Raw genomic sequence first — 12,805 nt, forward strand, 5'->3', positions numbered from 1 at the left:
CCCGTTCCCTGACCTAGGGTGGTTTAGCAGAGGGACCAGTGCTTCTCAAGGCCTGATGCAGCTTGTCAGTTGCCCGTAAGTCTCTGAAACTGGAAGAGCTTCTGGGTGATATGCATGTTGGATGGTGCAGGGACCCTGGAGGTCTCCTGGATCTATTGAGCAAATTTCCTCCTGCCACTGCAGTGTCAGTTTACATACTAGCGCTGTCTCTATGGTTCCCTGTACAAGTTTCCAATCGTAGCAAGGTCAGCTACTGCCACCTTAGGCCTAAATGCACCACCCCAAGGCAGGGGCAGCTGCCTATCAATGTCTGGCGGGCATTTTGTATAATGGATGGGGCAGGAGCTCAGAGAGTTGCGGGCCATCAGGCCATTAGCCTCAGTTTTCTGCAGTTTCTGTGTCTGCACAGATCACAGACTACAAGGAGAGAAGCTGCTGTCTGGGGCAGTCCCACAGACCCCTGAGATCCCCTCAAGAGATATTGCAGCTCGTACAGGTGGCAGTGGTCTGTCTACAACTCTTTTCCCCAAAATGTGTTCACTGTGCTAGCCAAGGTTTGTTGCCTGCGCAGAATGCACAACCCCAGAGAAAAGCAGGGCAGAGGAGGCTGCCCATCACTGGGCCGCAGGCACTTTGTGGCTTGGGTGAAGTGGGATTTCAGGGAGACAAGGACTGTCAGGCCAATACAACCTCAGTTTTGCCACAACTTCTGTTCTTGGGCATTCCCACTATAGTCACAGATCATAGTGAGACCAGCTGTCATGTGGGGTGGTCCTACAGACCCCTGCGAACCCCCATGTAACATCGCAGCTCTTGCAGGAAGCAGAGGTCTGCCTTCAACTGATTTCCATGCAGTGGCCACCCTGTGCTACCCAAAGTTTGGATTGGGATACCCAGGGTGAGGAGCAGGGCAGTAGTGGTTGACTGTCAATGGACTACTTGGGGCAATTTGTGGGTTGGGTGGGCGAGGTCTCAGGGAGACAATGGCCATCAAATCAATACAGCTTCAGTCTTGCTGCAACTTTGGTAACCTCGTGTTCCCACAAAAGTCCTAGATCACAGCAAGACCAGATGCCGTCTGGGACTGGCCTGCAGTTCCATGAGATCCACCCAAGTTTGTGCTGGCAGCAGTGATCTGCCTGAAATTCTCCGAAATGCATGCTCACAGCACTGGCTGTCAGCTGCGAGTATTTGGCTCTGATTGGGAGCAGAGCTTGGCATCCATCCAGCAACAAAAGCCCTGGACAATCTGCAGGTTGAGAGGGGCTGCTGATCTCGAGCCAGCGCTTCCTAATGGCCCTGTGGGAGGGATCTGTACTGTCCAGTTGAGCTGGTCTGGTCTATAGATTGCCCTGTAGAGGGGCCCAACTAAGGCACAGTAGTGGCTGCCCATCCAGCCCTCGTTCCGGCGCCAGGTAATGTAGTCTTTCCCTGTGTTAATCTTGCTCGAGCCTCTGACCCACCCGCTGGTGTCCTGGATGAGTGTCCGCAAGTCAGAAATCCTGTGCGTGAGTCCTTCAAAAGGGTGTTTAGGGTTTCAGGCTTTTTCTGTCTCACCCAGACAGAAGCTCCTCTGGTTTTTAGAGTCAGAGTTTTTGGAAACTCTTTTTCCCTGGGCTGTGGAGCCCCCAAATGAGGCCAGGACCCCCCCTCCCTTCAGGGGAGCCTTTGCAGCCTCACTCTCCTTCCCGGTGATCTACCAGTGCTGGTGTGGGTCCAGCCCAATTAGCGATTTTGCCCCTCCTTCTGGCTTCAATGTGGCTCTTTCTTTACATTATCAGATATACATATTATAATCAGCTGGACTTCAGGTGATTCTCCACATTGATTATTTTATAATTTGGTTGTACTTTCAATACAGACCTGGGAGGAGGTGAACCTTGCTTTTACCTAGTCACCATCTTCCTCGGAATCTCTTAATTCATTTTTATTGCTGTAAAAAGATTCTGGTGAAGGACCATACCAAAAACTATAATAACCATTCTATTGTAAGTAGACTTTTCGGTAGTTTTTCTTTCTTTTATGACTTAGTGATGCTATAAATATCTTAATATGTAAATTATGAGGTACCTGCATATACATTTATCTAGTGTAAATAGTTGGAAGTGGACTTGTTATGGGGAATATATGTCTTCAAATTTATCAGATCATGTCAAAAAGACTGCACTAATTTATTCTATCGCTGCCAGTGTGTAAGAGTTCCTATTATTCTTGCCAATTTTGTTAGACTTAATTTAAAAAATTTTAGCTGGTCAGTTGTGTGTTTTAGCATATGATTGCATAAGATTGGAATTATTTCTTTCTTGAGCTTTTTTGAAATTTCTGGTGAAGCTATATGATCTGAAGTTTCCTTTCTGTGACTTTTGATTTCTGATTCAATTTTTAAAATAACTATACATTTATGTAGATTTTAGTAATTTTTAGTTAGTATTCTTAGGATTTTACCTCTAAAAACTTATTGGCAAGTGTCTATTAATATTTATCTGCTTAATTTCTGAATTATCTAGTGATTTAGATATCTAGTGATATTTTATTAATTATTGTTTATTTCTTTTCTATTTTTGTTGAGTTTATTTTACCACTCTTTCTAAATTCTTGAGTTGGATGCTTAGCTCATAAATATTTCTTCTTTTCCAAGACAGATTTAAAGTTATGATTTTCATTTAAATCATTGCATTAACTTCATACTACAAGTTTTGATATTATATGCAGTGTTTTTATTTTTAGTCTAAAATATTTAACTGTGCTTATAATTTTTTTCTTCAACCCATGGGTTATTTTAAAGTGTATCCTTTAATTTTCAAACATAAGAGCAGTTTCTTGTTATCTTTTTATTTTTATTATTTTATTTTATTTTTTAATCTTTTTAATTCTTTAATATCGCTACATATTTGATCTCTTCTATCCCATCTTCTTGTTATCTTTTTATATTTACTCTTTAGCTTTTTATATTTACTCTTTAGCATTATATTTACTCTTTAGCATAGTGTGCATGATTTCAGTTCTTTTAAATATGTTGACATTTGCTTCATGGCACAGTATATAGTCAATTTTTATGTGTTTGATAGTGCACTTGAAAAGAATATGAAGAGCTGTTGGTTGCAGTATTTCATATCGGTTCAGATTGTTAATCCTGTTGTTCAAATCAGCTATATTTTTAGTGTTTTTTCCCTAGATAATTCAATTATTGTAAAAATGTTAAAAATCTTTATAACTGAAGATCTGTCTTTCATTTTGTGGTTCTGTTAGGTTTTTTGGTATTTTGAGACTTATTAGTGACTGGAAGTTTAGAATGATTGTGTTTCCTGATGAATTCTTGTTACTCTTTTCTTATAATTTTTTTATCCTAAGGTTTATTTAGTGTGATATTTATGTACTTTATGTCATAATTAATGGGATTATTGCTCTACTATGTTAATGTGTGTTCCATGTAGGCAGCAACTTTAAAAAAAGTTTTTTATATTCAGTACGTATATAGGCACTCAGTTGTTGAATGTACAGATAAACATAAGGTGAAAATTAAATTTAAATTAGTTTGTTGGGGGAATCATCAGGTGCAGAAGGTTGAGTTTAACACACTTCCTTAGTTCATGGTATGGTATTATCATTGGTTTATTCCAGAGCCTACAATTGATTGTCAGTTGATTAGTTGGTTAATTTATCTCCATTAACCATTCTCCTTTCCACTTAGTAGGCAATTGACCTAATGCGTTTGAAATTTGCCATAGGATTATGTGTATCCTTGTAAAAGATGTAATGTTTTTTGGTGTATGCATTTTTATTTACATAAATGGCATGGTACTAAAGACCTCATTATATACCTTGCTATTTAAACACTTGATACCATACTTCTAAAACCTAATTTTGTTTCTGTATTTTTAATGCTGTTCAAGGATTCAACTGCTTTGTAATTTTCCTTAGTGTGCTTCCACATTTTATTCCCTGGACTATAATTATGAATTTGTAATTCATAATATCAGAAGGAATATATTCAGTCTATAAATATCTAGTAATAATGAACAAGTACTCATTCCTCGAATCTACCCTAATTGTGCTCATTTTTTAAGCTTCTGGAGTTACCCTACACACCTAGCTCAACGATCTCTTAAGTTTGCTTGCTTTCTGTCATGGAATAAAGTTAACTTTATCTGAAGTCTCTCTTCCCTGCAGGCTGGAATACTGTGGTTTGACCTCTCTCTGTTGTCAGGATCTCTCCTCTGCTCTTAGCAGCAACCAAAAACTGATAAAAATAAACCTGACACAGAATACCTTAGGTTGTGAAGGAATTATGAAGTTATGTGAAGTCTTGAGGTCTCCTGAATGTAAACTACAAGTTCTAGGGTAAGTCATCATTGGCTTCTTAGGAGGAAAGTTTTTTGGAATGAGAGATTTGAGGAGCCACTCATTTATTGCAGGTCTCAGGAGTAACCTGACTGTGGATCCTTGGGTATTTTCTAGGCTCTTATTTGTTTTCTCCCATAGAACATAGAATTTCAAGAAACATAATGTAGCATAGTGGTTAAGAGCCACAAATTCTAGAGCCAGACTACCTGAGCTTGAATTCTGACCTTGCCACTTACTAGATATTTGAACTTGCACTAGTCCCCAGTGTCTGTGTTTTGGTTTCTTATTGGAAAAATGGGTGAAATGACTTATTGTGAGGATCAATCACCTGAGTCAATACAGGCAGTCTTTAGAATAGTGCCTAACAATAAAATAAACAATGTATGTGTTAGCTGTTTGCATTGTCATCATTAGTAGTACTATTTGACCAGAACAAGGCTCTTGGAGAATCCTTTTAATTTTTAATCTATTATTTCTCTTTCTCTTTTATATTCCATTTTCCTTCAACTGCTGTATCCCCCTCAGTGTATCCCTCAGTTTCCTTTCCCACTCCCCAGCCATGTTAATATTCTCTCCCTACTTCAACAGAACAGTTTTTTAACCCTGAAGTAAATTCTCCAGTAAAAGTAAAGGGCTGTGGGAAAATTAGGTGCAAGAAGAGATGTTCCCTTGTTTTCTCAGGTTGTGCAAAGAGGCATTTGATGAGGAAGCCCAGAAGCTGCTGGAAGCTGTGCGAGTTAGCAATCCACACCTAGTCATTAAGCATGACTGTAATGATCATACTGAAGAAGATGGTTCCTGGTGGCAGTGTTTCTGATTTGAAGAACGTGATATTTAAAAAAGTAAAATAAAGACCTGAGAATGACAAGGCCTTGGGCTATTAGCTTAGCTACTCTATGCCAAGACATATTGCATTTGATATGTTAGAAATAGGTTAATCACTTCCCTGTAAAATGTCTATTCTATTTCACACAGGAGTTTAGAGGCAAAAATAAAATGAAAATCATAAAGCTCTGTGAAAAGTGTACCAAGATGTTTTTAACTGGATGCAGAGCTTAAGAATCCAGATGTGAGAAGCCTTGAAATAAGACCAGAGGATGTGGCCAGGGAAGATTATGTTAAAGCACTTTGTTTTCCTTTCTCTCCATTCTCACTGCCATGGCTTAGTTCACAGCCTTACCATCTCTGGTATGTCTTTGAATGCTTTTCCGTGTGTTCATGGGACCACCAGTGTTAAAATCACTTGGGTGTTACTTAAGATTCCTGAGCCTCATTCTAGACTTACTGAATTAGAATATCTGGGTGAGAGTCCCTAGGAACTGGCATTTTAAATAATTTCCTAGGCAATTCTTTGGTACAGTAATGTTTTAGAACAGCAGTCCCCAACCTTTTTGGCACCAGAGACCAGTGCTCCTATCAGAATGTAATGCCTGATGATCTGAGGTAGAGCTGAGGCAGTGACACTACATTGGGGAATAGCTGCAAATACAGATGAAGCTTCATTCCCTCATACACTGTTCACCTCCTGCTGTGTGGCTCAGTTCCTAACAGGCCACGGACCACTACCAGTCCATAGCTCGGGAGTTGGGGACCTCTGTTTTAGAACACTAGTCTTAATAGATATGGGAGTCCACTTCTGCAATGAACATTATCTATAGCCATTTGTGAAGATATAAGGAGATATAAAGATTATTTTTGGGTTTAAGGCTAGAAACAGGTTCCTTTGACAAACACGGCACAGTGAAATTTTCTGTAAAAGAATGTTTTGGTTATTTATTGCTATGTAAGAATCATCCCAAAACTTAGTGGCTTAAAACAATAACCACTTTGCTATACGTCATGACCTGGTGGATTAAAATTCAGAAAGGGCTTAGCTAAGCACTTATGCTACATGTGACATTACCTGGAGTCCCTTGATGGTATTCAGTTGACAGCCAGGTTGCTCTGAAACCCCGAAGCTCACTTTAATCGCATACCTGGTGGCTTGGAGAAGATGGCTAGAAGGCTGGGCTGGGTTGGGCGTCTCTTTCCTCTAGTCTTAGGGCTTCTCCATGTGGTCTCTTTAGCAGAGAACATAAAAGTTCTTTGATGGGAGTTCAGTTTGAAGAGTCCAAGTAGAAGTTACCAGTTGTCTTAAAAGCTAGGCCCAGAACTGTCATAAAGTCACTTCTCTCTTACTCCATTGGTCAAAACATTATAGGTCAGATTCAAGGGCAATCACTTCTTGGAGTAGTGTCAAAAAATCTGTGGCACTGTTTAGTCTACTACAAACTCTTATCATTTATTTTTCTCCCTGTCTGTAGGGGATAAGAAGCCTTTTATCTGATATAATAATAGCGCCTGGGTCAATGTGGTGGGAATAGAAACAAGAGTGGACCATGGCAGGTAGAAGGGGTCAGATGACAATCATAAAAATTTATAGGGAATGTTACTGGAGTTGATATCTATACAGAACAAGGATATGGCTGGCATTTGGCATAGATGATACCTATAAGAGGAGTTGTTACTCAGTGATGATATGATAGTCATGCTGGCTAGAGAAAGCTAGCTTCATGCTGTCAGAACAAACTCAGAAAAGGAAGTACAGTAGTCCCCCCTTATCCTTGGAGGATACTTTCCAAGACCCCTCCAGTGGATGCCTGAAACTGCAGATAGTACCAAACCCTATAATACACTGTTTTTTTCCTATATATACATACCTTTTCACTTAAAGGAAGCACTTCATGGCTTCCCTTTGGCATATGTGAATTGCCAGCATCACAACTCTTGCACTTTGCAGCCATTATTAAGTAAAATAAGAGTTACTTAAACACAAGCACTGCGAAACTGCAACAGTTGATCTGATAACTGAGAGGGCTACTAAGTGACTAAGGGTGGGGAGCATAAACAGCAAAGACAAAGTGTGGACAAGGGGATGATTCATGTTCCGGGCAGGATGGAGCGGGATGGTGTAAGATTTTGTCACTCAGAACAGCGCACAATTTAAGGCTTATGAATTGTTTATTTCTGAAATTTTTTATGTAATATTTTGGGACATGGTTTACTTGAGTAACTGAAACTGCAGAATAAGAGACTGCAGACATGGGGGTGGTGCAGGGAGGCACTGCTAAATGCATCGCGGAAGTGGCATTCCTTTCACATGGCAGCCTTAGGCTGCGGTGTGCATTTTATCCTTCACAGACTACAGGATTTCCAAGCTGCCCAAGTAAAACTCCAAGTTGTTGATAAATGCTTCTCATCAAGGTGATTTCTACCAAACTTTCAGAGGAAAATTCTTGTTTTTTTTTTAAGCCATTTCAGAGCATAATAGAGGATGATAACTTTCCCATTTCATTTTACAAAGCTAGAAAAACTTTGATAATAGAACCTCACCAAGATAACACTATAGAGAAATTGACAGTTCAATGTCACTTATGAAATGTGTATGCAAAGGCCAAATTGTTAATTCCAACAACTAAAATATACCATGACTATTACGATTTATAACAAGCACAAGAGAGGACAAGTATTAGGAGGAATGTTATGATTTATGACATCCGTTGGTTGATGGAGAAAGACCAAATAATCACTCTAATATATACTGAAATGGGTTTTAATACAATTTAGGGATTTTTTTGGTCAGATACTTCCATAACATGATATAGAATATTTACCCTAAATTAACAGTATACTAGAAGCATTACCATTTAAATTTTTGAGAACATGCCTGAGTCACTGCTATCAGGATTAAGGTGAGGCAAGTGAGGCACATATTCTTAGGGTTGTGCCAATTCAGGGTTAGTTACTGTCTTTAAATTTTTATATTTTGTTATCATGGATATTTTTGCATTAATTTTGATTTTAAAAAATATTCCACAAAAATATTTGATTACTGAGGGGTTTTTTTTCGCGGAGGGGGTGGTGCATCTCAAATGTGTGCATCAGGCAAATCCCTCATTCTAAACAGCCCTGGGTTAGGAGGTATTTGCAATTTTAAATAGTGAGTTAAGGAGTCAAATAGGGATAGTCAAAGAATTAAACAGGGTGGTCAAAACAAACTTTAGCTTTGTTGATTCTTTACGTTTTATGTTTTTTTAATATAAATTTATTTTGTAAATTGTTTTCTTTGAATTTATTCTTAGTATGTTAACTTCTTAGATTAGATTCTTACATTGCTGATTTTTAACCTTTTCTCTCATCATAAACATTAAGGCTGTAAATTTCCCTTTGTATACATTTTAGGTGAATTCCCATACTTGAATGTGGAGTATTTTCATTAGCAATCATGTCCAAATATTTTCTAATTTATACTGGAATATTCTTTTTCCTGTGACCCATATGTCACAGGAAATAAGCTTGTAAATTTACAAACTTAGGCATTTTTTAAAGTTACCTTTTGTTACCGATTTTAACCTAATTATCAGATATGTTCTGTATGAAAATATTTTTTGAAATTAGTTAAAATAGACTTTATGAAAAGAATGAACTCTCACTGGATTCTGACCCTAAATTTGAAATGCACAATTATAAAAATAACAGAAGGGAGTATAGGAGAACGTCTTTGTGATCTAGGGGTGGGGAAGGACTCTTTAGACAGATATCAAACTCGTAAATGGAAGATTTTTAGAAGCTTGGAAAAAAATTAGGCTTTATGGCCTATATATAATCAATTTCCTAATGTGTTCTTGATGCATTTTTTCATAACTAAAGTACTTACACACACACACATATGTATCGCCAGTAAATCTTTTAAATTATGCACTTCTAATCTTATACTAATTTTTGCTGCATAATTATCAGTTATTGAGAACATTTTCTTTGTTGGAGAGATTTTCTATCTTTTTCCTGTACTTTACATTTTTGCTTTAGATATTTTGAAGCTATGGTATTGGGGGTAAACATGGTAGAAATGTGTCACAAGCAGCTTTGAACTAGTATTCTTTCAGCTTAGCAACCAGAGAGAAAAGATGTCTTCTTTCCCCTGCTTTGGTTTAAAATGCCTTTCAAGACTCTAATTGGCCCATTGTGGATCCAGTGATGCAGTACAATATAATTTTCAAGGATTTTAAATCATGACTCTTAAACATATGCAGAATGAATACTTGTCAAAGATTGTCCTCAATTCATTACTAAGGGAACCAGTGAGATGCTGATTTAAAAATTTGAGAAGGGTTTATATATCCATCATAAAAACGTTAACCTAGAATTAAAAGCCAAGGTAAGAGGCAGCAAGCATTTATTTGAGATCAAAACAAAGAATAGCTATTTGGGAAGTACTGATTCAGGCAGAAGCTCCAGTGTTCTAATTTATGAGAAAGGGAAGAGGAACAATTATATCAATAGAAGCAAGGCATTTCAAGTTAATACAGTGATGCTAATTCTAAACAATGTTTTTAATTTTCAGTCCAGTAGTCATCAGTCCAGTAGTCATACTGTCTGCTTTCTTATTATCTTTACAAACAGTTCTTTGAGACATAATATTGCTTTAGGCCCAGTCCAAAGGTTATTTTTCCGTGTTTTAACATTCCAAAGATTTGAGGAGTAAGATGTCCAAGGTAGTTCTTCTGGGATGGCAGCTCTGACTATTTTAAAGTGGATCTATTTACATTTTCATATTTTCCCTCTTTTAATCAAGTTCTTTCCTTGAAAGCATCATTGATGAATTATCAGAAAGCAACACTGGGGCTATTGTGCTATTGTTAATCCCTCGTCACCAGGAAGCTCATTTGTGGTATGTCATGTCCCACGCAGGAGGAAAAGTGGTTTTCTTTTTCCTTAGGAGCTTTAGGCTATATTTGAGCAGTAGGAGCACCAGAACAGAGGAAGGCTTTATTATGTTTCTTTAAGAGCAAATATCTTCCATAGTTTCTTGAGGTTTTTCATGTGAAATCTCATAGGTCTTAGTGATTGTCTCAAAACGGTGAACAACCATTATCAAAGTGATGTCCTTATAACATCGAGCTATGCAAAACAAAGTTTTATAACAAAAAATTTCTATAATAATTGCTAAGTCCAATTTGAAGAATCTGAACCAAGAGGCAATAGTTGAGGGCAGTCAATGAAAATATTAAACACAGGTGTCAGTAGGCACTACTATATTTAATCATTTGATTTGAGCCTAAATTTTATCTAGTTTCATCTTTATTTCACCAGAGGTGCTTTATCCAAGAACAGGTATTAACAACAGAGCAGACTCCTCCTTGGTTAGTTAGGATGTGGTCAAGAGCAATTCTTTTGTCTAATATAACCTGTGCAAGGGAATTTAAAGATTTTTCTGGTTGGCTATTGCTATTGAAGTTGTAGTACCTGTTCAAGGAAAAGTATTCTTCCAAATCTGGTACCTTTACTAGGGTTGACATCGCCAGGCATTAGACATCCTTGCCTATGTGTGCAACCAGTTGCACGTTCTAATCTGTGAAGTAGATTTAAAGATGATGCCCAATGTTGAGTTATCTTTCTAGTTAGAAATTAAGAGGAAAAAGGAAACAATAATAGTGAGTGCTTGGCCTCTCATTATTTGTGGGATAGGAACTGAAGTAAGGAAAAAAGGAAAAATAATGGTCTAGATTATATAGGCCTGGTCCAGAATCTTGGATTAGTAGTCCACAGCAGATGTCATCTGCTTCAATTTCTATTAATTTAAAATTTCAAATCCTCTGTTGGTTGAGCAGCCCGGTTAGGTACAAGACATTTTTTTAAATGGGAAACATGAATGCAAGACTTAACACCTTTAAATCTGGTCACATATGGATTACATAAGAGTACTTTAAATTTTGGAGGGATCAGGTAGGAAGAAAAAGATAAATGTTTTGTTTGCAAAGGTATAATTTACCAAATTGCTGTAGGTTTTAGGTAGCTTAGGAGAGAACAGTGTTTTATATCTGGAAAACAAACACCAGTAACATTTTATATAAAAAGTCATAAAAATTATAATCATTTTTATCAATTCATTTAGTCCCATGTTCCTATTGATCTTGATCTTTTTGTTAGCAGTGTTTCCCAAGAATTCTGTAAATCTTTACCCAGTTTAGTGTTGTTTTTAAAGTGATGAGAAACCTGCATTATAGAGTACTTGACAGGGTTTTTTATTTTTTTTAAATCTTTGAACATGAAATACATTTGTAAGAACGTTTTGTTTTGGTGTTTTTGTTTTTTGGTTTTTTTTTTTGCCAAAGTACGAGTAAAACAATAGTCTGTAAATGATAAAGAGCTTCAAAATATACATGGTTAATGATCTCGTGAGAGTTCACATACAAATAATGCAACTGACTTAGTTTTCCATTGAAATCTTAGCTTGACTTATTTAAAATTCTTAAGATCTCTCACCCACAAAACTTCTGCAACTTTCATATACCTTTCAGCTTTTGTCCTATCTTTTCCTTCCTTATTTTGAAACAATTATTTTACTTTAGGAGAAAATTACTTTTTTTTCCTTCCTTTACCAACCCTGCCCCCATGTTCTTTATCTTTCCTTATCCAGAAAACACATTCTGTTTTTCTTTCTTTCAATAAAAATGCTTCTCCGTGCTTCATACCTTCTACTGAAGATGTCCTGGCCTAAAAATAATCATTTCTTTTCTTTCGCTAATAGCTCTGTTGCCCCCCACCTTTCCTCCTGTAAATTTTGTGCAGCCCCACAGAGTGCACGTCTAGTTGCTAGGTGGGATGCTGCGTGATTCGTGAATCATTTAATACAGACGAGCTCCAAATTTACTGGGTTAAATTTCATTTTTTTAATATCTAACAATAGAATCTTCAATTACATGAAGTAAAAATGGACATAAAAACAAAGAAATTAACAAATCCATAATTTTAGGAAATTTCAAAACTTCTCATAGATAGGTTTACCTTAGAACTGATGTGATGCATGGTAAAACTTAAAACCTTAATGATGTCCCCATTGAAGTCAGAAACATAAAAATGCCTGCTTTTACTGCTTCTCAATATTATATAGCTATTGCAGTAAGCCAATGTTAACACACATATTTGTACATACACACATATAGGCTTCTCATGACTATTTGATTTTTCACCACGGAAACGTTTGAAAATTTGTACTAAAAAAAAGCCTAAACCACAGTAAATATATATTTTTAAGTGTTTTTAGACTTTGCAGTCTCAAAGATAATGTTCACCAAGTTACTCTTCCCATTCACTTCCATTCAAAGAATATTGTAAGGAACCATTTTGAATTGCACTTCTTTTACATGAACCCAAATATTTTGGTTTTCGGAGGAGTGCCTCCTCGTTCAAGATTGCTCAGGTGCTACTTCGATGAGTATCCGAAGTGTTCTCATGTTTTGCCTTTATTTTGTCGTAAGATAACTCCCTGAACAATAGCTTTATTTGAAAGGGCAGTTTCAATGCTACATAACTATGAGCCCTTCGAAGGCTGAAAAACCGAAGAAAATTGTGCATCCAAAGAACGGTTCCCTCTACTTCCCATCCCACCAACAATTCCCTATCAAATCTCTTCCCCTTT

General features: G+C 37.1%; 1 protein-coding gene across 1 annotated transcript in view; it reads left to right on the forward strand.

Annotated features, from left to right (window-relative positions):
• Positions 1–5,362, forward strand: part of NLRP14 (NLR family pyrin domain containing 14) — a 30,708-nt gene extending 25,346 nt beyond the window's left edge. Inside the window, exons 10-11 of the mRNA XM_011383491.1 lie at positions 4,171–4,341; positions 5,026–5,362. Coding sequence (XP_011381793.1) covers positions 4,171–4,341; positions 5,026–5,161 — 307 coding nt within the window. The 3' untranslated portion in view covers positions 5,162–5,362. The remainder of the gene's footprint in view (positions 1–4,170; positions 4,342–5,025) is intronic.
• The last annotated feature ends 7,443 nt before the right edge of the window (positions 5,363–12,805 follow it).

This window comes from Pteropus vampyrus, unplaced genomic scaffold (genome assembly GCF_000151845.1).
Source record: "Pteropus vampyrus isolate Shadow unplaced genomic scaffold, Pvam_2.0 Scaffold522, whole genome shotgun sequence".
Taxonomy (NCBI): Eukaryota; Metazoa; Chordata; class Mammalia; order Chiroptera; family Pteropodidae; genus Pteropus; species Pteropus vampyrus.